The sequence below is a fragment of the Aedes aegypti genome, chromosome 3, assembly GCF_002204515.2.
Source record: "Aedes aegypti strain LVP_AGWG chromosome 3, AaegL5.0 Primary Assembly, whole genome shotgun sequence".
Lineage (NCBI taxonomy): Eukaryota > Metazoa > Arthropoda > Insecta > Diptera > Culicidae > Aedes > Aedes aegypti.
Window position 1 is genome coordinate 23,359,447 of NC_035109.1, and position 26,223 is coordinate 23,385,669.

Sequence of the window (26,223 nt, forward strand, 5' to 3'; positions counted from 1 at the left end):
GAATACCAAATTGAGGTACCGTAAAATGGGTGTTAAGGGATGAAGAAAAAATTCTACTTAAATTTCGAGCAACTTGTAGTATGTCAATAACTGAACAAAAAACAGTCCTACCATTTTCCCGACGTGTATATCAAAAGCCAATTACAATGAAGATGATCCTATGGCAGATTTCTGAGATAATTATTAAAATGTGTGAATTTTGACGAAAATGCAAAATGGGGTGTTAAGGAATTTAAGCTTTGTAAATAAAACTATATTTTGCCAACAGCCAAAAAACAAAATAAAATATTATTTTGCCAAACATCGTTGATGTGTCCCTTCAACTGTATAGCTCTTGTTCAATCTAAAGGTGATATTACTTCAATATAATTCAAATTGGATTTTCTTAACACGTTAACCGTTTTATTTGCTTAATCTCTCATACATATTGATTATATTACCAAGCAAGCTATCATCGTACAATTGTCTTGAAAATATGTTTAATACTTATATGTAGTATTCGTATCCAAGAACATTTCAGAGCAACCTTATCATGACTTGTCAAAAGAAGGATAATTTCAACAAGCTTTTAATTTGAAATGAGCAAGTGTCCAATTTGCCTTTTAAATAAAACAACACACCAAATAACGGATTTGCATGTAACACCCAGTGGCATGATCGGAAAAAATCCTAACGAAATGTTTCCAATACAAGCGTGGAAGTCGCACATACTATATCACAATATGTTCAATGCTCGACAACACTTAGCGGCCGTCTATTAAATACGTAAGACAATTTTGGCAGTTTTTCGACTCCCCCTTCCTCATGGTTAGATTTTTTTGTATGAAAACTAAAAATATGTTGTATGACGTGTAAGAATTCGCGAAAAACCCCCCTCCCCCCATAATCTCTTACGTCTGTCCAAAAAGAGCTCGGAAATACCCTTATATTATTATTGTTCATCTAGGCCCTAGGTAGTGCTTAAAAGAATCAATAGCTCCAAACCCATTTTAAATAAGATAATCATTCCTATCTCCAAACTTTTCATCCATTTAATGGAACAACTTTTGAAAATATTATCATGCAAACACATGAATCAGTTTTCATCTACATTTTCCTACCAATTTCACCAAATTTTGAGATTAGTCGTTTTTGGTGATTTTAAGTGACTTACGAAATAGATCCCTTAGCTTTATATTGCAGGTTATCTTCACGAAACAACCTAAAACTATATTGAAATGTATTACGACATAAATTGAATAAGTTTAGTAACTAAGAAAAGTTGAAATAGATAATCCCTTAACACCCCACTTATTTTCAAAACGAGACTTTTTTCATGAAAGTTCATAAAAATCGAAACCCAGATATAATTTAAAAAAGTTTTTGCCTCTACTATGATCTCAATTAAATTTACTCATCCTCTACATTATTCGCAAAATTTTCTTAAATATATTTCATGGTTTTGTAGATGAATGTATTTAGCCCATAAAATTCGAACAAAAATGTTTTGAAACGTTTTCAATATCTAGAAGCCACAATTCTTCATAATAATAGACAGCTCCTACTACATAATGCAGCTCACAATCCTCTGAACAAATCGAGCATTTCAGATGACTTATACATCGACTTTCAACATTTCTGTGATTTGTCAAACTTGATTGAGAAGTTCGATCCCTTAAAACCCCACGTGTCCTTAACACCCCATTTTACGGTATTCCATACCAGATAATTTCCAATAGGGTCCTAAAGGCCTGTCCCAATTTTAATGCCAAACGCTTAAGTTTAGGCCAAAAACACATGTTTATTAAATTTTTTAATATTTTTCTTTTGTTAAGACCAAACAACATTTTATTTTAGATTTTGTCACATTCCTCGGCTTAAACTCAAATTTTGGGTGTATTTTGCTTTCCGTGTCTCTTCCGAAATGTCTGATAGGAACAACCCCAGTGTAAAAACTAAAAGCCCTGTAGTGTTTTTGTCGTTTAAGCGAACGTCAAACATGATCAAAAGTGTCAAGGTTCATTTATGGACCCAATTTTTAAATTAAAGTTTAAATATGATGTAGTCGTTATTTGAGCGGGAAAAATTGCTAAAATAGATTTTGGGACCAATATTATACAATATTTTCACATCTGACTTACCTGAGTTACCTCAGGGATGTCAAAAATCCCTGTTTGCGGATGACACAGGCCTCTCCGCCAAAGGACGAAGTCTTCGTGTCATCTGTAGTCGATTGCAAAACAGTTTGGATATTTTTTCTTCATTCTTGCAGAAATGGAAGATTTCTCCTAATGCTTCCAAAACTCAACTAATAATATTCCCACATTAACCAAAAGCTCTTTATTTGAAACCTTCCAGTAGACATGTTGTCACGATGAGAGGGGTTCCAATAAATTGGTCAGATGAAGATAAGTATCTAGGGCTCATGCTAGATAAGAATTTAACATTCAAAAATCACATTGAGGGCATTCAAGCCAGATGTAACAAATATGTAAAATGTCTCTATCCCCTTATTAATAGAAAATCAAAACTTGTCTCTGCTAGAAGCGCCTCTCCGGGTTCATTCATTTATTTCATAACGCTGAAAATGACTATTTTTAACACCCACCCACCCCTTCGTAACGCTTTTTGTATAAATACTCTACAAATTCTGTATGTGCCGTAACATTTAGTAGCATCGTGAGGAACCCACCCCCTTCAGCGTTATAAAATTTGTGAATAAGCCCTCCACGTTAAAGCCAAGTACGGACCTGAAACGTAAATCACTCAAGTAAAATTTCTCCTTTTTACCAAAGTAATTATGACAGCTGATTCAGTATGAGCGAAATGTCACTTTTACTTGCGGAATAATTGAGCGGCACGTTTTTCCGTTCGGAAAAGTGACAGCTCTCTTTGATTTGTACGGCAGGCGTTACCGGCGTTATGAAATCAGCTCTACTTCTCAGCAGCGTACAGCTAAATGCGTAGTATGCACCTGAAACGTAATGCGCTCAAGTAAAATTTCTCTTTTTTACCAAAGTAATTTTGACAGCCGATCCAGTATGAGCAAAGTGTCACTTTTACTTGCGGAATAATTGAGCGGCACATTTTTCCGTACGGAAAAGTGACAGCTCTATTTGATTTGTACAGCAGGCGTTACCGACGTTATGAAATCAGCTCTACTTCTCAGCAGCGTACAGCTCAAGTAATTTCGGTAGCGGAATCATTCCTTGACCGTTTCTTGTCCTATCCTTTTGCACAGTACTTATGATCAGCGTACCGGCCAAAAGTAATTTCGGTAGTGGAATCATTCCTTGATTGTTTCTTGTCCTATCCTTTTGCACAGTACTTATGATCAGGGTACCGGCCATAAAGCCTGATTCGCTGCTGACAAGTAATTTCTCGGTCTATCTTGATGCATGGGAAATTTCTTCAAGGAATCGATAAAGAATGCACTTTTTTCTGATCGCAGTACGCAGTTGAAAAGAACTGTCAGTTCAAATGGGAGTCGCTGTAGAAAGTTTCTGCATATAGGAATCGGCAAAAAAAATTCTTTAGCGATGCCTTTTAAGTAGCAAATAAGGCTTAAATGATTGAAATTTTCATGGCTGAAGCCAGAATGGAAAAATCAAGAATGCCGTGGAAAGTGTACTGTGGTCTGTCAAACTTGGTACCTTTTGTAGTACCAAGGGACTAAATGCAGTACTAGAAGTGGTACCCATTTATAACACGACTACTATTCGTCTCTGACCTACGCATCCGTTTAAGCTGAAAACTTAATCGATTGGTCACTAGCTGGTGATGACCAATCGATTAGGGTTTCAGCTCAATCGGGTATTCGGTTCTACAGATTTGTGCTCTTGAAAATTTTAAATTTGGCTTCGATTCATCTTCACCTTAAAGCAAAATTGAGTTGTTTCAACCCAAACATAAGAAAAATTACATTTACCCAATTTTGGTTTATTGGGCATAAGTAGCTCTCTATTTTTAACATTCGTAAGGAAGGAAGTGAAATCCGAGAGCACATACAAACAGACGTAACACTTAGGACAAATCACAATCAAAAGCTTAGTTGAGAGATCATGTACGCCCAATGCTAGAATTGGTGTGTTTGGCTGATGGGCCAACAGATAGCGGTAGTGTGTAAACGTCAAATGCGAACAAAAACGATGCGAGCGCTGCGGGTGGTGGATTGACCACCTACCATATATTTGAAACGATCGTTAAAGAGGTGGTCGATGGACAACGATGAGAGCAGGTGCATCCCACTCGGGCTCAGATTGGGTAACACTTTTAGTACTGCATTTGGTCCCTCGGTAGTGCAAAAGGTACCCAAGTTTGACAGATCGCAGTACACTTTGAACGGCATTCTAGATTACCTTATGAGCCATACAATTTTGGACAACTGCAAGGGACATGGGGGTCTTTAATTTGTCTTTGATGAGAGTGTGACGTCCGTTTCTCTGTGCCGAGAGTTTTTAAGTTGATAGTATAATAGATATACTTAATTTTGGGTAAAGTAAACTCAAACATTTTTCTCTGAGTACATATCTGTAGTGTCCGGAGGGAGGAACCGGCACATGCAAAGTTAATGACTTAATCAGCCGAATTGCAACAGGAGCAATTCCAGCGCAACTACATCGCTCGAAATACTTTACAAGACTGACGTGTCATTCGTCTCTTCTCGTTTCCTTACACACTTAAGCCTGATTCGCTGCTGACAAGTAATTTCTTGGCCTATCTTGATGCATGGGAAATTCCTGCTAAGAATCGATCAAGGAAGCGCTTTTTTCTGATCGCAGTACGCAGTTGAAAAGAGATGTCAGTTCAAACGGGAATCGCTGTAGAAAATTTCTGCAAGGAATCGGCGAGAAATTTCTTTAGCGATTCCTGTTCAGCAGCAAATCAGGCTTTAGATATTATTTCGATGTTCGGTAAATTTTATTATCGAAAACGTACTGTAAATAAATATTCAACTGATGTTTCGGTATTCCAAACAAGATTTACCGAAAAACCATACACAATCAGGAAAATTCAAAGCATATTTGTTCGTTTTCACCGAAGTCGTCATTTCATTTACCGAAAAACTTGTAAATCATTTAGATTCACAGTAGCCAGTAAAAGTTTACCGTATTCCGGTACCAAGTGCTACAGTGCTTTACCGAACAAATGGTAATTTGAGATTTTCGGACCGCCATGTTTATTTGAGCAAGCAAGAACTGTGAGAAAGAAAAATGCACTGTCGGGCATCGTTCGAGGTAAATAAATCGAATAAGTGTTACCGCAGAATTATCTAAATTGTTATTTTTCTAGACTGAACCCATCCAAGACGAAATCGCACCAGTGTTGTTTACTAGAAGGGGCGAATAACTGCAACGTCCCGCAGGACTTTTCATAAAGTGAATAGTTATGGCGGTGAATTTGCAGTTTGCTTTAAGGTTGACTAATAGTGAAATTAGTGCTTTTCAGTTGGCTAACAGTGAAATTATATTGATAACAAATTTAACATGTTACACCGAATAAACAAACTATCTCTGATTAAATTAGGTTATTTTATTACCAGAATGAATTGCCATCACTATTTTGTTTTTGTTTTTATCATCCTATCCAATAGGGTCCTAAAGCCCTGTCTCAATTTTATTACCAAACGCTTAAGTTTAGGGCAGAAACACATGTTTACTCAATTTTTAAATGATTTTCATTGGTTTAAGTACAAAAAACATTTTTTTTATAATTTTTGAGATTTTGTCACACCCTTTGGTTTAAACTCGAATTTTAGGTATATTTTGTTTCCCGTGTCCCTTCCGAAATGTCAGATAGGAACAACCCCAGTGTTAAAACTATATGCCCTGTGGCATTTTTGTCTAAAAAGTGACACAGCAAAAAAAGTTGTTGAATATTACATCGAAACTGCTGCAACCAAGTCGTTCCCTCGGTTGCGTGATATTACACGGCCCGACGTACTCGTGAGCTGTTGGTGTAATAAATGCGACCGATGTAATTTTTCCGATGTAATAGTTTCAACGTACACAATACGATGTAATCGATGCAATGTAATACGGAAGCTATGTAATCTAAGGGATTTAGTAGGAAAAAGCGATCACAAATTCTGCTCAATGGTTGATTAAATTGCTTTTGATCCTTTTTCGATCTTAAATCATGTTTATGATTTAAAATCGAGTTTTACACATGAAAGTTGAGTTAGGTATTAGAATTTTGAAATAGATAAAAGCAAATTAATCAACCATTGAGAAGAATTTGTTAATAACAAGATAAAACATGTTTCAAAAAATATATTATTATTATTATTAAAACGGAGAATATTAGTACAGAGTCATGACAATCATCAATTACTTTTTATTGCATAATATATACATTTTTATTGTACTAAACAATTATTTAACTCAAGAGCGGTCACGCATTCAGCCATCTCCAGCACCACCTCGCTCGTGTTGTTTATGAAAATCGACCTTTCCTCAGGGTGCGTGTACTCTGTACACGCATGCGACTGATCTTGGGTTAAATTATGGAGCATAATAACTAGGACGTTTCAGATGATGAATCCGAGGAACCGCAGTGAACCCTTCCAAATAAAACACAAGTCTGAAGGCACTCAAGGATGTGTTTAAATTGCCTCAGCCATGTTTTTCCTACCGATCTGAAAAAAGAAATGAAAAAATTGGATTATTTTATACATATTCAGGACCGATAGGTCTATATTCAATACTTCAGAAAGTAGTATTATGTAAAATGAAATTTCTTTTTAAATATGCAACAGAAATATCGGTTTTTGAGATCCTAAATTATTTCTTTGTTTTGGGGGAAATCTTAGATGCAAAAATTTTAACAAATTCGCTTCAGGAATACCTCTTGCCATGAGTTCAGATGAAATTTTAGAAATTTTTTAAACAGTTTCCTCGCCTTGAAAATCAGGTAGGTATTTCGCAAGAAATTCCTTTTCTTGTCATTCTGTTGAAATTCCCTTGGAGATTTCCTCCGGGATTTTTTTCAGAGAATTTATTAGGAGATTGTCTCCAGGAATTTTTGCAGCGGATTTTCTCAAGGGATTCCTCCGGTGACCTCAAGGATTCCTCCTGGGATATCCCCAAAGAACTCCTCCGGGGGTTTTCTTCGCAAAATCCTTAGGGTATTTCGTCCAGGATTTTTTTTTGGAGATTTCTACAAAGAATTCCTCTGGGGATTTTATACAGAAAGTTCTCCGGAGAATCTTCCCAAAAACCCCTCCGAGGATTTCCCTCCAGAATTCTTTCGGGAATTTTCTCCAGCAATTTCGCAGAATATTTCCTGCGGGGATTTTTTCTTCCGAGAATTTCAAGGATTCCCCCGGGATATCCTCCAAGAACTAGTCCAAGGATTTTCTCCAGGACTTCTTTAGGGGAATTCACCCAGAAATTCTTCCAGGGATTTCGTCCAGAATTTTCTTCAGCAATTCATTAGGGATTTTTTTTCAGAGAATTGATCCGGAGATTTCCTCCAGGAATTAGTCTGAGGATTCTGTCCACAAATTTCTCTGGAGATCTCCACCAGGAATTCCTCCGAAGATTTAATTATAAAACTCCTCCAGGCATTTTCTCCAGAAATTCCTTCGGAGATATTTAGGGAGAATTTTCCTAGATATTTGTCCAGGGATTTCGTCCAAGAATTCCACTGGGGATTTCCTCCGGGAAATTTCTTCATGAATTCATCCAGGGATTTTTCCAAGGAATTCCTCCTGGGAATTTGCTCTGGGAATTCCTATAGGGATTTTCTTCAAAAATACTTTCGAAGAGTTTTTTTCAAGAATTTCTCCGGGGATTTTATCCAGGAATTCTTCAGGGGAATTTACAAGAATTCGTCCCGGAATTTCTCTAGGAATTTCGCCTAGAAATTCATTAAGAAATTCCTCCGCGGGTTGTCTCCTTTAATTCCTTCGGGGATTTTTTCAGAGAATTTATTCGGAGATTGTCTCCAAGGATTTTTGCACCAAATTTCCTCAAGGATTCTTCCTCCGGGGATTTTCATCGGGGATTCCTTAGAGGTTTAGTTCAGGAATTTCTTTGGAGATTTCTACAAGGAATTCATCTGGGGATTTTATACAGAAATTTTTCCAGGGAATCTTCCCAAAAACCCCTCGGAGGATTTCCCTCCAGAATTCGGGAATTTTCTCCAGAAATTTCGCAGAATATTTCCAAAAGCATATCCTGCGGGGATTTTTTCAGAAAATTCATCCGAAGATTTCCTGCAGGAATTTCTTTGGAATTTGCACCAGGAATGTCTTCGGCGATTTCCTCTAGGGATTCCTTAGGAGGTTTCCTCCAGGAACTTCTTTAAGAATTTCCTCCAGAAATTCCTCCGGGAATTTCAAGTATCCCCAGAGATACCTTCCAAGAACTACTCTGGGGATTTTCTCCAGGAATTCTTCAGGGGAATTCAGCCAGAAATTCTTCCAAGGATTTTGTCTAGAATTTTCTTCAGCAATTCATTGGCGATTTTTTTTCAGAGAATTTATCCGGAGATTTCCTCCAGGAATTTCTCTGAGGATTCTGTCCAGAAATTTCTCTGGAGATCTCCATTAGGAATTTTTCCGGGAATTTACTTATAAAACCCCTCCAGGCATTTTCTCCAGAAATTCCTTCGGGGATATTCAGGGAGAATTTATCCGAGAATTTTCGCCCTCCGGGAAATTTCTCCATGAACACTTCCAGGGATTTTCTCCAGGAATTCCTCCTGGGAATTTGCTCTAAGAATGCCTCCGGCGATTTTCTCCAGAAATACCTCCGGAGAGTTTTTTCCAAGAATTTCTCCGGGGATTTTATCCAGGAATTCTTCAATGAATTTCCAAGAATTCCTCTGAAGAATTCGTCCAGGAATTTCCCTAGGGCTTTTGTCCAGAAATTCATTAAGAAATTCCTCCACGGATTGTCTCCTTTAATTCCTTCGGGAATTTTTTCAGAGAATTTATTCGGAGATTGTCTCCAGGAATTTGCACCAAATTTCCTCAAGGGATTCCTCCTGGGATAGCCCTCAAGAACTCCTTCGGGGATTTTCTTCGGGAATTCCTTAGGGGGTTTCGTACAGGAACTTCTTTGGAGATTTCTACAAGGAATTCCTCTGGGGATTTTATACAGAAATTTCTTTGGATATTATTCTTAAGAATCCCTCTGAGAATTTCCCTCCTTTCGGGAATTTTCTCCAGAAATTTCGCAGAGTATTTCCAAAAGCAATTCCTGGGGGGATTCATCCGAAGATTTCCTCCGGGAATTTCTTTGGAATTTGCACCAGAAATGTCTCCGGCGATTTCCTCTAGGAATTTCCTCCATAAATTCCTTACAGGATTTCCTCCAGGAACTCTTTCAAGAATTTTCTCAAGGAATTTCTCCGGGAATTTCAAGCATTCCCTCGGGATATCTTCCAAGAACTACACCGGAGATTTTCTCCAGGACTTCTTCAGGGGAATTCAGCCAGAACTTCTTCCAAGGATTTCGTCCAGAACTTTCTTTAGCAACTCATTAAGGGTTTTTTTTTCAGAGAATTTATCCGGAGATTTCCTCCAGGAATTTCTCTGAGGATTCTGTCCAGAAATTTCTCTGGAGATCTCCACCCGGAATTTATCCGGGAATTTACTTATAAAACTCCTCCAGGCATTTTCTCCAGAAATTCCTACGGGGACATTTAGGGAGAATTTATACGAGAATTTTCACCAGGAATTTCTTTGGGGATTTGCACTAGAAATTTGTCCAGGGATTTCGTCCAGGAATTCCACTGGGGATTTCCTCCGGGAAACTTCTCCATGAACTCTTCCAGGGATTTTCTCCAGGAATTCATCCTGGGAATTTGCTCTAAGAATTCCTCTGGTGATTTTCTCCAGAAATACCTCCGGAGAGTTTTTTCCAAGAATTTCTCTGGGGATTTTACCCAGGAATTCTTCAGGGAATTTCCAAGAATTTCTCTGAAGAATTCGTCCAGGAATTTCTCTAGGGATTTTTGTCCAGAAATTCATTAAGAAATAACTCCGCGGATTGTCTCCTTTAATTCCTTCGGAGATTTTTTCAGAGAATTTATTCGGAGATTGTCTCCAGGAATTTTTGCACCAGATTTTCTCAAGGGATTCCTCCGGTGACCTCAAGGATTGCTCCCTAAGAAGATTTCTACCAGAAATTCCTCTGGGGATTTTATACAGAAATTTCTCCGGAGATAATTTCCAAGAATCCCTCCGAGGATTTTTCTCCAGAATTCTTTCGGGAATTTCCTCCAGAATTTTCGCAGATTGTTTCCAAAAGCAATTCCTGCGGGGATTTTTTCAGAGAACCCAAGTAACATTTTTAGTTTTTTCATTTACTACAAGCTGTTGTTACCACCATATCGTTAAAACTCATTTTAGAACTTATTAGTCTTAATAACCTTAATAAACCTTTGAAAAAACTCCGTTAAGCCCAAAAAGGCCCACACTACAGGAGGTTGTTAAGGCTTTACCTTAAAACCGTTTCTAAACTTCTTAGTTTTATATCGTATGAATACATCTACCCTTGTAGTATGCTATAAAACATTCATAAGAGCTATTGTATAGCCTTTTTGAGCTCAACTAGCGGTATTAAATCTTTAACGATATCCTAATACACGGAATAAAACCAATGTTAAGAGCTTATGATTGAACAAACATCAACCAATAATTTGTTTATAAACCATAAATTTTTTTTTGATATTGAAACCATCATGATGTCTGCCGACTCATAATAATCAATTAAAATAATCATTTTTTGCGTGGCAGAAAATTTCCTTACGATCGCTTGAAATTCCTGCCAATAAAAATTTACTGGTGGAATGACATAAAATTTTTCGATTTACAGCAACGCGCCACAATTACGACATCATTATTGGCTATCCAATATTTTACTCCATTCCATTTTCAGAATGATTTCATGCTCATCTCAATCATAAATTTAAATTTCCCACGCATATTGTAATTATCAATCCAAAACGGCGACAATAAAAATGGATTCCATCCAGTTAAATCTTGCTGGTCTTGTGTGGGATGGTTTAAGATCAATTGGTTATTATTCCGAACAATATAATCATTCATAAACGCTTTTGACCTTAAGAACCCGTGCGCAAAACCCTCACTGGCTAAAATATTCCTAAATCAGAATATTTGTTCTGCACTAAGACGAATTGGTTTTTTGGGAGCCTTGACATAAACTTAATGCACTCAGGAAAGCTGATGCTGTCAAAAAGGTAAACAAATCGGAAGATTCAATTTTGTGATGCGATTCATTTTATTAAATTTGTGTCGTTATGTGTCTAACTGTGTAATTGGAATGAATTGTTATAATAAAGCCCGTCGTGCTTGATCGGTTGTATTGATGCAGAAAACGGTAAATGATAAGTGCCTGAAAAATGAAACCTTTTCTCGTGTAGGTCAGCTGTTGTGTCCAGCATAGTTGTCCCACTAGAACGGGAAGTTCAGGCAAGTATGGGAAAAATATGCGGTAGTCTGTTAATTCTTTGAGAGGAATATTTGTCATTTCTATGTTTGCGTTCTGATAAATCCATAATTCACTACGTGATTATCATTATCAACATAATGATATTGATAACCACACGCAGACTGCATTCCAATAACATGCATCAGATAGTTGAGATTTAAGAAGGCTTTAACATGACTTAGCGTAGTCTTAGAAGTTTTACTTATGCCTTGACAAGACAAGCAAGATGAGGTTTTAAGTATAGGTTTTAATATACACTACACAGCTCCTTCGAAATACAATTTATTATCAAAAAATGTGGCCAGCAAATAAGTTTTAACGGAAGCTCTTGTAGATATCTACAAAGCATTTTAAAGTGGGTTTTACCGAAAAGAACGTTTGGCACTTTGCAATGCTTTATTAAAACTGTTAGGAATTAATACATCTCTAATAAAACCTCCATAAATAACATCTAAGATCAAAAAGCACTGAAATTGTTACTTGGGAATTCATCCGAAGATTTCCTCCAGAAATTTCTTTGGAATTTGCACCAGGAATGTCTTCGGCGATTTCCTCTAGGAATTTCCTCCAGAAATCCCTTAGGAGGTTTCCTCCAGGAACTTCTTAAAGAATTTCCTCCAGAAATTCCTCCGAGAATTTCAACGATTCCCCTGGAATATCCTCCAGGAACTATTCCGGGGATTTTTTTTCTCCAGGAATTTTTCAGGGGAATTCAACCAGAAATTATTCCAGGAATTTCGGCCTAAATTTTCTTCAGCAGTTCATTATGGATTTTTTTTTTCATAGAAATGATCCGAAGATTTCCTCCGGCGATTTATTTATTTAACTCCTCTAGGCATTTTCTCCAGAAATTCGTTCGGGATATTTTGGGAGAATTTAACCAAGAATTTCTCTGGGGATGTGCACTAGAAATTTGTCCAGGGATTTCGTCCAGGAATTCCACTCCGGGATTTTCTCCGGGAAATTTCTCCACGTATTCTTCCAGGGATTTTCCCCAGGATCTTCTGCTGAGAATTTGCTCTAGGAATTCCTCCGCGGATTTTCTTCTTAAATTCCTTCGGTAATTTTTCATAGAATTTATACGGAGGTCTCCTGGATTTTTTTCTGGGAGTTTGCACCAGATTTCCTCAAGCGATTCGTGATCTCAAAGATTCATGCTGTGATATCCCCCAAGAACTCCTACGGTGATTTTATTCAGGAATTCCTTAGGGAGTATCGTCCAGGAATTCAGGGTGGCCACCAAATATCCATTTTGAAATTCCCGCTTTTTTCCCGGTTTTCCCGGTATAATTTTCAAAATTTTCCCGGTTATTCATTGAAAGGCCCAAACGCAAAATGGGGACAATTTGGTCGGTTTTTAAATCGAATATACTAAAAATTCTTGTTCAAGCTTTCCGACGGAATTTTCAGGTAATTCTGTCAAAAAGGAAAAATAATATTAATTTATAGGAGATTGGCTTGTTTTTTGGTTCTTGTACAATTAGTATGAAATGAAAAAAAAAATTGAAAAAAAACTTCAAAGTCGATTATCTCAAAACTAGGTTTCTGCCACTTACACTTCTTTGCTTCTATTCCCGTTACCCATTTTCTCAACTTGCTTTGGAGATTTCCACCAGGGATGCCCCTGGGGATTTTATACAGATATTCTTCCGGAGATTATTCCCAAGGGTTCCTTCAAGCATTTTCTTCCAAGAATTTCTCCGGAGATTTGCTCCAGAAATTTCTCAGAAGATTTTCAAAAGCAATTCCTGCGGGGATTTTTTCAGTGAATTCATCCGAAGATTTCTTCCAGGAATTTTTCTGGCATTCGCACCAGGAATGTCTCCGGCGATTTCCTCTAGAACCTCCTAAGGGTTCCCTCCAAGAATTTATCCGGGAATTTCAAGGATCCTACTCCGGGGATTTTCTCCAGGGATTTTGTCCAGAATTTTCTTCAGCAATTCATTCGGAGATTTTTTTTAGAGAATTTATACGGAGATTTTCTCTTGAATTTCTCTGGGGACGCTCATAAATTTCTGTAGAGAACTCCAGCAGAAATTCCTCAGGGAATTATATTATGAAATTCCTTAAGGCATCTTATCCAGAACTTTCTTGGGGGATATTTTCGGAGAATTTATCCGATAATTTCACTGGGGACAACCGGTGCGTCTGGTCTATTTCTACTGCTCTATTTAAATTCAACATGTTCGTTTTTGGTACGAATTTTAACCACAAAGATTTCTTTAAATAACTCATAGAAGAATTCTCGCATAACTTCTGATCTCGCCCTAAAAGCAATTGGTAACCATGTGTGTAGCTCATTGTTTCTGAGCATTTGAATGGATTTTCATGTTATTTCACAACGCTATGGGGAAGAAAGGATCATTATCTACCTGCCCGTGATGTTGGTTTGGATGCTTATTCTTTCATTTGCTCAGAAACAACGAGCTACACACGTGGCTACCAATGGCTTTTAGGGCGTTATCTCAGAGTATGCGAGAATTTAATCTAGTGATTGTTGTGACCGGTGGTTGCCAAGCTGTTCTTCTCACTTCTGTGCTTCATTACGTTCGTTGAAAGACTGATTCGTTTTATTCCTCATCGTGACATTTCTTTTTCTCAAAGCCTCCTATGTTCATTCTTTTTCATGATCATCGAGATACTATATACCTAGTTCTATCCTTCTCAACAGTGATGTCTCTAGCGAGTGTCACTGAAGAGATTTCCGAAAAAAAAACCTCGGAGACATTCTCCTGAAGGAAATCCTAAAGTAATTTCTATAGAAATTTCTGTAGAAATCTAAATTCTTGAGGAAGTCTTGGAGGATTCTATAGATGAAAATCTACGATAATCATTGAAATTAATTAATCGAATATCTGGTTAATATCTATTCGAATTGTTAGCAGGAACTCCATGACAAAACATCGGATGGAATCCCTAAAGAATAATTATTATCGAAGGAATTACTGGAATAATTGGTATACTATTTGCTGGCGTAAAGTCTTTCGATGAAGACTACACTAAAGAAATCAATCGAGAAATTTTGTAAGAATTGGAGGAGTAAATCCTTCATAAAATACTGGAGAAATTTCTAGAGAGATATCACGAGGAAATTTATGAGGTATTGGTATAATGCATTAAGCAACTCCTGGAATAATAGATTTTCTAGAATAATCCCTGGAGGGTTTTTGAAGCAACTCGTTGAGAGACTGCAAACGATTTTTTAGAGAAGTTTTCTTGAAAAAATATGGAAAAAATTGGCCAAAATCTTGTAAAAAATCCCTAAAGAAATTTCTAAAAAATCTGTAAAATATCGTTGCGAATTTTCTTGAAAGAACTCTTGTAGAAATCACCTCCTAGAGTATCAACTGGAGAAATCGCAGGAAGACTATCTAGGAAAAATAAGTAAATGATGATCGCTAGGAAAATTCCTGGGCCAATTGGTGTAAAAATCTGTAAGGGTATTTCCAAAGCGATTTTTTAGGAGTTTTGAAAAGTAATCCAGAAGAATCATCTGAAGACAACACAAAAAGAGTTACTGGTGGTTTTCCCAAAGAAATCTGCAAGGAAAATCCTAGAAAAGCATATGAAATAATTGCGTAAAAATCTCTGAAAGTATATGTATGTGGAATTTGTAGAACTTTACACCACGATTCATTCATTCCACGGTGCTCCAATTACCGTTATTATCAAATAAAATATACCATCCAAACGGCAGTCGGCAGTTGATTCCTGACGTTGTTCTGCACCTCTGAGCTGAATTTGAAAAAAATCCTTAGGCAGAATTTTGAGTTACGCCCTTTTGAAGTTTTTATGACAAAAATCACATGATGTATGCCACTTTAACTTGCTTAAAAAAAGAGATTATTATAAAATTTTGTAGTTTAGTTTTTTTCATCTGATTTAAGACACTGAAAAAAACTTTTTTCTTAAATTTATCTAGACTGACATTTGAAAAAGGGCAATGCTATGTTTAGTTATTACTAATCAGCTAATACTCGAAACATGATATCTACCAATCAACTCCTGATAGTGATTTAAAAAAAAAGGGCCAAAGCATTCAAATATGTTTGAACAATTCTTGAACAGGATTTATAGATACGCCCTTTTGAAGTGTATGGAAAGAATATTGCATGGTGAATTTCGTTCCATCTATAATCAACGGTTGGGTGCTTACATAATCATTACACCTTTGCGGTTGTTCTTATTTCATTAAATTAAGCAAGTTGCAGAAAATTTATACGTACACATATTTTCTAGACTGACATTAGAAAAGGGACAAAGTATAATTGAAATACATACAAATCAATATAGCTAAACAATGACCATATCAAAGTTGATCGTAACACTCAAACTTCACATATGCCTAGATATCATGTTTCGAGCATTGGCTGATTAGTAATAACTTAACATAGCATTGGCCCTTTTCAAATGTCGGTCTAGAAAAAATTTAGAAAAAAGATTTTTTCAATATCTTAAACCAGATGAAAAAAAAACAAAACTACAAAATTTTATTCTGTTTGTTTTAACAAGTTAAAGTGGTATACATCATGTGATTTCTGTCATATAAACTTCAAAAGGGCGTAACTCGAAATTCTGCCTAAGGATTTTTTTCAAATTCGGCCCAGAGGTGCAGAACAATGTCAGGAATCAACTGCCGACTGCCGTTTGGATGGTATATTTTATTTGATAATGACGGTAATTGAAGCACCGTGCATTCGATTCGGGAGACATAGAAATAAAAATTGACCTCAGAGTCCATTATGGCAATAATAAGAGATTTTGAGTATTTTCATTTAAAATAGAGACTTGCATTAAAATAGTGACCAAACCTCTAAAACAGACCTGTTACAAGCCCTGTACGCCTATTGAAATAAATCTCGATTACTTTTTCAAATCGACATCGTAAGGTCCATACGGTTTTCAGAAAATTAATTCAGAAGAATCACAACCTGTCTTCTAAAACTGTTTTGAAATGAGTAACCTTTTTAACATTTTTTCGTAGTGTATTGTTCGTTTAATTAATGAATAGATCCTCATGCACATTTTCAATGTGGAAAAATAAATAGTCAAACGTCAGTTTATATGGCCCTTTCATAGAAGCACGCACCTTGCATTCTATGTACAATCGAACATAATGCGTTACATGTGCGTTACTTGTTGGTTTTTTAGCTACGACGCCATCCAATATATGGCAAACATGGTGGGAGAATATTTTGGTGTGACAAAATTATTTAGGTGTGTGTCTATTAGAGGGCAAAATCCTCAATACATTACCTAAATTTTACATACAATGAGCTGGCGTTCAACAACTAGGGAGTTCCTGTTATTTCCCACAAAAAAATATTACAAAACGATAAGCCGATTTATTCAGTTACTTGCGACGTTAAAAAAGACTCAAGTAGTGTTTTGTTTTGATTCGTGGTTAAGTCACTTTGTCTTTCCATACAGCGGAGCGGCGAAAGTAGTGGTTACGTTGCAAAAGTTGAAAATCTTGCTTTCGTCGTTTTGTAAATCCAGAAATTTAACGTTTTAAAATCGAGTTGATTCAGAGCAAACTGTGTAGAATTTCGTCTGCGAAACACGTAGAATCGATAAAGTAAGTTTGTATACTTTTTTGACTTGAGTCTGTTTGAAAAAGTTTTCGAGAAATAGTTCAGTAGTGTGCGGCTTATATATTAGTTCCCAAAACCAAAAGTTAGTTATTGAATAAAAATCATATACACCTAAAATAATCCACTCGTAATCATTGATAAAATCTCGATGTTACTTAGGTCGTTTAGAAAATTTCAGTGAAATAATCATCACTTCTCGATAGTGACAAAGTAATGCAACATATGCACTAGACTGATGCAAATGTTCAAGTTTTTGCTTCCCTATGCTTAAACGGTGTCAATAATGATGAAAATCATTCTTCCAAAATGTTAAGTGATTTGGAAGAAAATTCGTTGTGCACACGCCATTTGAAGTTTATATCAAAAATTATTGTAAAAAAGCAAACCTGTAACTGCTCGTCATTATGTTCTATGCAAAAGTGAACAAACTCTTCTCAAGTGAAATCTTCTGAGCAACAACTTTCCCGAAGACCATATTTTGATAGGACGGATAATTTGTTATTAAGGTTTGTTCACGAATTTCATAACGCTGAAAATGGCCATTTTCGACACCCACCCATCCCTTCGTAACGCTTTTCGTAAGAATGTTTTTCTAATTCTAATAGCATCCTTCCAAAGTTTAAAATAATTCGGAAGAAATTTGGTTGTGCACACGCCATTTGAAGTTTATATGGAGATTTCTATGGAAAACGTCAGACTTTTGTGTTCAGCCCTCTATCTCTTCGTCATAATATTTTATGGAAAAGTGAACACACTCATCTCATGTGAAAACTTCCCAGCAATAACTTTGCCGAAGACCTCTTTTTGATCGGACCTCAGGATAAATTGTTATTCATGATCACAAAGTCGGTTTGCATGTAGCATGCTTCACAAACTGATCGGCAGGTGCTCCTGGCGGGAAGAATAGATCAAAGTATCAAAGGCTACTATGTTCTACAGCAAAATAGCAGTGTTGCTCTGAAAGTAATTGAATGATCATCTCAGCATGATATAGACTTTGATATCAATAATAACAAACTATCCTTACGGCCCATCAAAATGTGGTCTTCGACAAAGTTGTAGCTGAGAAGTTCGCACATGAGATGAGTGTGTTCACTTTTCCATAGATTATTGTGACGAGGACTGAACACCAAAGGTTTGCCTTTTCCATAGTAATTTCTATATAAACTTCATAAACACACGCCATTGCACAACCAGAATTCTTCCGAATCACTTCAAATTTTGGGAGGATCATTTTCATCATAATTGACATCGTTTAAGCATAGGGGAGCAAAAACTTCAAAATTTGCATCAGTCTAATGATCATTCAATCACTTTCAGAGCAGCACTGCTTTTTTGCTATAGAACATAGTAGCCTGGATTACTTTGATCCATTCTTCCCACCAGGAGCACCTGCCGATCAGTTCGTGAAGCATCATACATGCAAACCTACTTTATGATGATGAATAACAATTTATCCTGACGTCCAATCAAAATGTGGTCTTCGGCAGCTGTAGCTGTAGGCTTTGTAGCTGAAATGATTTTACATGAGAAGAGTTTGTTCAGTTTTCCATAAAATATTATGATGAATAGATAGAGGGCTGAACATAAAAAGTTGTCGTTTTCATAGTAATCTCCATATAAACTTCAAATGGCGTGTGTACAGTCAAATTTCTTCCGAATCATTTCATACTTTGAAAGAATACATAGGGGAGCCAAACTTTCAAAATTTGCATCACTCTAATATGCACTAAACAGAGGACACGGTATACATACTGCAATACTCGCATATCTTATGATCTCGCCCTAAAAGCCAATGGTAACCGAGTGTGTAGCTCGTTGTTTTTGTGCAAAAGGAAGGACCAAAATAAAACCTATCTCCATTTGGAAATATAGAAGATTTTCTTTTCATCGTAGCATTGTTAAATAACTTGTAAATCTATTCGTTGGCGCAGTAATAACAAGCTTAACACTTGGTTACCAATGGCATTTAGGGCGAAATCATAAATAAAACAAGAATATATCAAGCGAAAATAGATCAAGAATTAAGTGACCAACTCATTAAAAAATGTCTAGCTACCAGCCCTGTCATATGGTCCCCAAAATAAAACTCCCCTCTGAAACTCACCTCATCCACCCTAGCAAGCTGCACAATCCTCCCATCGGTCGTCCAAACAACTGCATCAGCTGCTGCTGGGACATGTTTTACATGATGTACTGCAGGTCCCCATTGTCGCTTCCATTTCCGCCGCGTCCCGATCTCTCTCCCAGATTGTTCGACGACGGCGAATTGTTGATCAACTCGTTAATACGGCGGCACCACTCCTCATCCTTATCCGTCTTCGGTTCCTGCATCCATAAGAACAGCCGACGGCTCGAACTCTTAAACTTCAACAGGAACACCCGCCCATTATTTACGTTCTCGATCTTTTTAAACTCGCCATCGTCTGGAAACACAATCAGATCGTCCTCCACGTTTCCCGTCGTGCGATTCTTCCAGCAAATGTGGATCAACCCGTTTTCTGCCTGGTACACGTAGACCAGCCTCTTCCGGTTTTCCGGGTGAACCATCTTGTTGACCAGATTCATCCTTCCGGCGCAGAACTCCACCAGATGGCGATTTCCGGCACCGGTGATTCTATGGACAAATCCGGCGAAAAAACTGGATCCTCTTCGCCACATCAATAGGGAAACCGCCAAGAGCGACGGTGTGATGGATTGCCTCAGCGATCCTCTTTCCGGACTCCGAGGGTTGTCATCAGGATTACGGTTATCGCTGGTCGAAGTTTTTCTCGAGTATCGCACTGCTTGGTAGGACACTTTTGCTGCGGCCACTGGTAGGGTTTTTTCTATTTGAATTTTTTTTCACCACATTACAATTCGCATTGGCTACGAACGACTACAGAATTCGTCGGATATAAAAGCACTACTTTTTACTTTTACAAATAAGATTCCGGGAGTTTTCGCGACAATAAATCCGTATAAAAAAAAATCGCGATCGCGGACTGCTGCCACGCCGGCCATCTTGAACCGCTGACCAAAACAAAGTATGAGCAGTGTTGCAAGATGTATCATTGCATTGGTGCTGAATGCAAAATGACATCGAAATTGTGTAATATCACACACATAAGTTAGAACGACTTGGTTGCATCTGCTTCTGTGTAATGTTGGATTGGTTTAGGTGTGATTATTACACAAATACGATGTGAAGAAAAATGGTAACGTTGATTCTGTGTAATTTCGAGGCGATGTAATATAGGATCAAAAAGATGCTATATTGCATATGAAATTAGCGGTTACGTCGGAATGTTCATACATCGACATGAATTACATCGATGCGGATTACATTATTTTTTGCTGTGGAATGTCAAACAAGATCACAAGTGTCAAGGTTGATATTTGGAACCATTTTTAAAATTGAAGTTAAAAAATGATATAGCCGTTATTTGAGCGGGAAAACTTGCTAAAGTAGTTGCAAGAACATGCTCTTTCGTATTATTGAAAAAAAAAAACGAGAATTCATTAAACATTTTAGGACCCAATTCTGACTGCCTGCAGATATGAACAATGCGTTCGGTAATTAATTGGGTCCTAAAATTTTTAATGAAATCTTGTTTTTATTCAAAAACACGAAATAGCATCTTACTGCAACTACTTTAGCATTTTTTCCCGCTCAAATAACGGCTATATCATGTTTAAACTTTAATTTAAAAATTGGGTCCATAAATGAACCTTGACACTTAAGATCATGTTTGACGTTCGCTTAGTCGACAAAAACACCACAGGGGTTTTAGTTTTAACACTGGGGTTGTTCCTATCTGACATTTCGGAAAGGACACGGAAAACAAAATACACCCAAAATTTGAGTTAAAGCCAAGGGGTGTGACAAAATCTAAAAAAATGTTTTTTGGACTCAAACCAACGGAAAACATTAGAAAATTGAGTAAACATGTGTTTTTAGCCTAAACTTAAGCGTTTGGCACTAAAATTGGGACAGGGCTTTAGGACCCTATTTTACGAATCCTTCGTTAACCATTCACGAACGATTTGTAATATTTTGACAGCTGCGTTTTGACTCAAATTACAGATTGTTCGGTTATTCTAAACTTTACCGGAAGCATTACCGAACGCTCAGCGGTTTATATTTCGGTAAAAAAAATTACCGTAGTCGGTGATAAACACCGCTAGCGCATGACGGCTCACCATAGTAGCATGTCCGAAAGAACTTGAAACTATTGAGAACCAGAGCTACAGGTCCAAAGCCCTGATAAAGGTGGATGGTTGTGATGGCTATGACCGTGGTCATCATGTAAAGAACAAGCGGACGATGCTGTATCGTGTCAGCATCGAGGAGGCAGCCCCTCTAGCACGATGTAGGTAGCGCAACCCTGGTTAGGAGGCCTATCGAAGACTCTTCACCAACCAAGAAAGGCAAAAGTAGAGCAAACGGATTGATTTTGCGGCAACAGACCCGGCAACGAATAAAGGACAACGATTGGAAAGTTGGATCTTGGAACGTGAGAACTTTGAATGAACCCGCGCGTGTTGGGCTCCTGGCTCGTGAACTGCGGAATGTCGGCGTGAACGTGGCAGCTATCCAGGAAATACGCTGGCCGAGAACCGGAGAACGCGAATTCCGAGCGGTGGACCCCATCGCCAACACATCATTCAAGTACCACATCTACTACAGCGGTGGCGACAGAGCAGAACGTGGAGTTGGCTTCATAGTGATTGGGAAGCAGATGAAGCGAATTATTCGGTGGAAACCGGTAAGCGACCGAATCTGTGTGTTGAGAATGAGGGGCAAGTTCTTCAACTACAGCCTGATCAGCTATAACTCCCCGGAGACTCCCTTGGGAACCCCTAAAGAGCTAGTGGCTACCAACCACTCCCGGGTAACTAGCTCAGTAACATGAGACCCCTGAACTGTGTCGCAGGGTCGGCATGTTACTGGGTAATCGGAGGGGCTTCGCGAACAAAGTATGAAAAACTAGAAATTTCACATTCTTAAACTTTTATTTAAGCCCTTGTGTGGCGTGTGGGTGTGGGTTGTACATTTTGTGGCGTGTAAGCGAGACTTTGGGGATTCTTGAAGTACTCACAGCTGTAGCTACCGGTTCTTCTTCATCGCGTTGGCCCACACGGCTGCTCCTGCACTACCGTGTGGCCAGAGACTCACAGCGAGGCTGCTCGGGGCTGGTGGAATGGCGGATTGGCTGCATTCAGCGGGCGTAGCTGATGAAGCTCCGGCGAACAGGCGTCTTCCTTCATTGACGAGATCGGCACGGCCCAGGACGAGACCGGAATGACCGTGCCGAGAAGGGACCCTCCTTGACGGTTAAGGCCGAAGGCCTGAGGGAATTGTCCGGAATCGGATGAGGACGAATCCTTTGCTGTTAGGCTCGGAAGCCATCTTGACTTCCGAGCCGCCGTGTGTTGACCGTTCTTAAAACGGATACGAGGTCCTGTTACAAGGAATTAGGAGATTTGCCGTCAGGGTGGTCAAATGCGATTGCCGAACCTATTTACCTGAACGGAGGTAGTTCCCTTGTCCAACACCCTGTTAAAGGGGGGGGGGGCTTAACAGTTTTACTGCACTTCACAGTCACTGGTCTTAACACACGGACGCCTGATATTACTCTCCCCAATTGCCAATTTTTAGAAGATGGCAGCGCCCAGTAGATTCATCTTCTCTTTCCATTCGTTCTACCATTTTTGTGCGACTATTGGGCGAGTTATCGAAAACCCCTTCAGTAACGTAGTCGATTTTGGTTACAGTGGTACAAATTCTCGCTAAAGTGTAGCCTACTGTATTTTATAATTAAAAACGTGAATTTTCGTAAACATATAAGCTCATACAAACACAAAAACCTAAGAATTGGAACCAACCGGTTACACTATCCACTACCCCGATGAAAAAATGTAAAAGCACGAAGTGATTTACATATTTTTTTACTATTTACAAACTCATCTTCGGCACAAACGGTATTGTGGATGTGTAACATACAATACCGACAAAGAAACAAACAAAATAAATATCTACAAGATAACGCGCGAAATCATAATAATACTATACATACAAATTAAAATAATAAATAATTACAAAATAATAAAATAATCTTTAAAACGTGCACTACTTGAAACATTCAATCATGAATAAATAACAAAAATAATCCCGAAACATGGGTAATATAACATTTCTACATATTTACAATATTCACAGCAAAACAATTTTACAACCCTATTTCTACTATTTACATTTTATACATTCAGATCACATTCGATCTTTCGCTTCGGTGTACCCCTCGCGCAGGCGGGATTCATCGGCGGGAAAACTGTCACTCGATCGATCATCGGTGACAGATCGCGAAATGTCACTCATCGGGAAACGATCAATCGTCACGACATATCGGCATGATCAATGTTTATGTTTACATGATCATGCAGATATGTGTTGGAATTGATCAATGATCATGTTTTCGACGAAAAGCGGCCCAATTTTCATCGAAAGAATAGGGTAAGTAATTAATCGATCAAACATATCGAACATGATTCGATCTCTTATTTCTTGTAGGTGTATTGGTGTCGGAGATGGGATGGTCTCCAAGACGGTCGGGCTGTTTTGCTGCCAGTGCAATGATCTTCACGCCGAAGATTTGCCTGCAGAAAACCCACGGATTCCCAGGATTACCATGCAAGCCATCTTGAATAAACAAGATGCACTACAGGTGAGTAATTAAAGTGCACTTCAAAACAAACAAATTAAAACGTAATCGATCACAATAAGTGATCGCAAAATTGGCGTATGGGTCAACTTTGGTGGACTGATGGGTGTTTGTTTACCAGTCTTACCATCATGAGTGCTGGTCTAATTCCCCGATTCCATTCTTAGGAACAATTGATTGTGATCATTCATTGATCCACAATCACAGCCAATGGAGTTTCATACTCCTACAAGAGAACAGTTGTCTTTTAATAAATTTTCCTCGAAAATTTCATTGACAACTATCCTACTCTAATGCTTTTTATTTTCCTTATAGCGTTATTCTGCTCATCGTTTCCCTGTTCACTGGTAGTGATTTTCACGGTGGAAATTGGGTGGAATTAGTGCATCGAAGTTCTGAGGACATGACGAGATGACTCCTCACCAACCCATACATTCCGCTCCCGGGTTCCTGCTTCAATCAACTACTCGGAAATTACGGAAAAAAATTGAGAAAACCTATATATGGAAAAATAAAGCTATTTGCCATTTCTGTTCGCGCCGCAGGACCATTCTGCCCGGATAAAAACGTATCATTCAGTGAATGGAATAAACCATTAATGTACAATATAACGTATTGGATACAATACAGCGTATTGTAATTGAATGTCGAAGCAATATTATTCATGTTTTGATATACAATTCAAAAACAATATAATATATTGTAACAGAACATTGTATTGTTTTTAATTGGTTTTATACCTTACAATTTCGGTCAAATTCCTATTTTCGCGTAAAACAACTGTTGCTTTTTTCTATGTAGCTTTGCTGAAAGAAATAAACAAAACAAGTTCAAAAAGCAAGAAATGTTGGGGGGAAAATATTTAAAAAGTAAAAATAAGTAGTTTTTTAGAGGACACGTGACATTAGCAGTAACGACGAATGCAACCATGATACAGTTTGTTGAATTGTTTTTGTATTGTACAACAATACTCGAATTGCTTATCAAGACAATACATAAACAATATATCGTATTGTATTTTCAAAATGTTTGTATGAGAAAATATCTATATTTGTATTGTTACGATACTTAACCACCCATACATTATATTGCAAAAATCTCATACACCATACAGTGAACTGTTCAAAACAATATATTGTACTGTAATTGTATTGTCATTTTCCAATATACTGTATTGTATTTCCAATATATTGAATGGTACTGTTTCAATACGTTATATTGTTTTTGTATTGTATTTTTTATCCGGGTGGTCTGGGCAAAATTGAGAAATAGGACGATGAAAGAAATTTGTCAATTGTCTGTCAATTTGTGACAGGTAAGTATAAGTGTGCTGTTTTGAATAATTTGGTAAAATATCACAGGTAAGTTGCTATTGAAGCTTGATCACAGGTATAGTATTCATGGTAAGTATATAGTACGTAGTAAAATTATGATTTTAAAATAAAATTTCAATAAGACGATCACGAACAAATTAAAAAGTTTGAACGAAGAAGATTTTGTTTGGTGTCCTCTCGTTCAGGACCTCTTTTTGGTGAATGGAAACCATTCGAACTTTTAAAATTTCTAATCGGGTTCGTTTTTAATGTGTGGTTTCAGACATTCGTGCTAAGCACGAATCCCTGCCACCTCCCGTTGGAAAATCCTTAGATTTTCATACTCTACACGATCCTCCGATTACCTTTCACGAATTTTACGTTGGGCGCCAATTATAACTCCCCGGAGACTCCCTTGGGAACCCCTAAAGAGCTAGTGGCTACCAACCACTCCCGGGTAACTAGCTCAGTAACATGAGACCCCTGAACTGTATCGCAGGGTCGGCATGTTACTGGGTAATCGGAGGGGCTTCGCGAACAAAGTATGAAAAACTAGAAATTTCACATTCTTAAACTTTTATTTAAGCCCTTGTGTGGCGTGTGGGTGTGGGTTGTACATTTTGTGGCGTGTAAGCGAGACTTTGGGGATTCTTGAAGTACTCACAGCTGTAGCTACCGGTTCTTCTTCATCGCGTTGGCCCACACGGCTGCTCCTGCACTACCGTGTGGCCAGAGACTCACAGCGAGGCTGCTCGGGGCTGGTGGAATGGCGGATTGGCTGCATTCAGCGGGCGTAGCTGATGAAGCTCCGGCGAACAGGCGTCTTCCTTCATTGACGAGATCGGCACGGCCCAGGACGAGACCGGAATGACCGTGCCGAGAAGGGACCCTCCTTGACGGTTAAGGCCGAAGGCCTGAGGGAATTGTCCGGAATCGGATGAGGACGAATCCTTTGCTGTTAGGCTCGGAAGCCATCTTGACTTCCGAGCCGCCGTGTGTTGACCGTTCTTAAAACGGATACGAGGTCCTGTTACAAGGAATTAGGAGATTTGCCGTCAGGGTGGTCAAATGCGATTGCCGAACCTATTTACCTGAACGGAGGGGGTTAACAGTTTTACTGCACTTCACAGTCACTGGTCTTAACACACGGACGCCTGATATTACTCTCCCC

The 26,223-nt window shown here is 38.1% G+C and overlaps 1 protein-coding gene across 1 annotated transcript; it reads right to left on the bottom strand.

Annotated features, from left to right (window-relative positions):
- Window positions 1-6,285: 6,285 nt before the first annotated feature.
- LOC5578200 (proteasomal ubiquitin receptor ADRM1 homolog) lies at window positions 6,286-20,317 on the bottom strand. Its single transcript, XM_021851788.1, has 2 exons — window positions 19,143-20,317; window positions 6,286-6,616 (listed from the first exon to the last, which is right to left on the bottom strand). The coding sequence occupies exon 1, from the start codon at window positions 19,694-19,696 to the stop codon at window positions 19,220-19,222; it is 477 nt and encodes a 158-aa protein (XP_021707480.1). The 5' UTR covers window positions 19,697-20,317; the 3' UTR covers window positions 6,286-6,616; window positions 19,143-19,219.
- Between the last annotated feature and the right edge of the window lie 5,906 nt (window positions 20,318-26,223).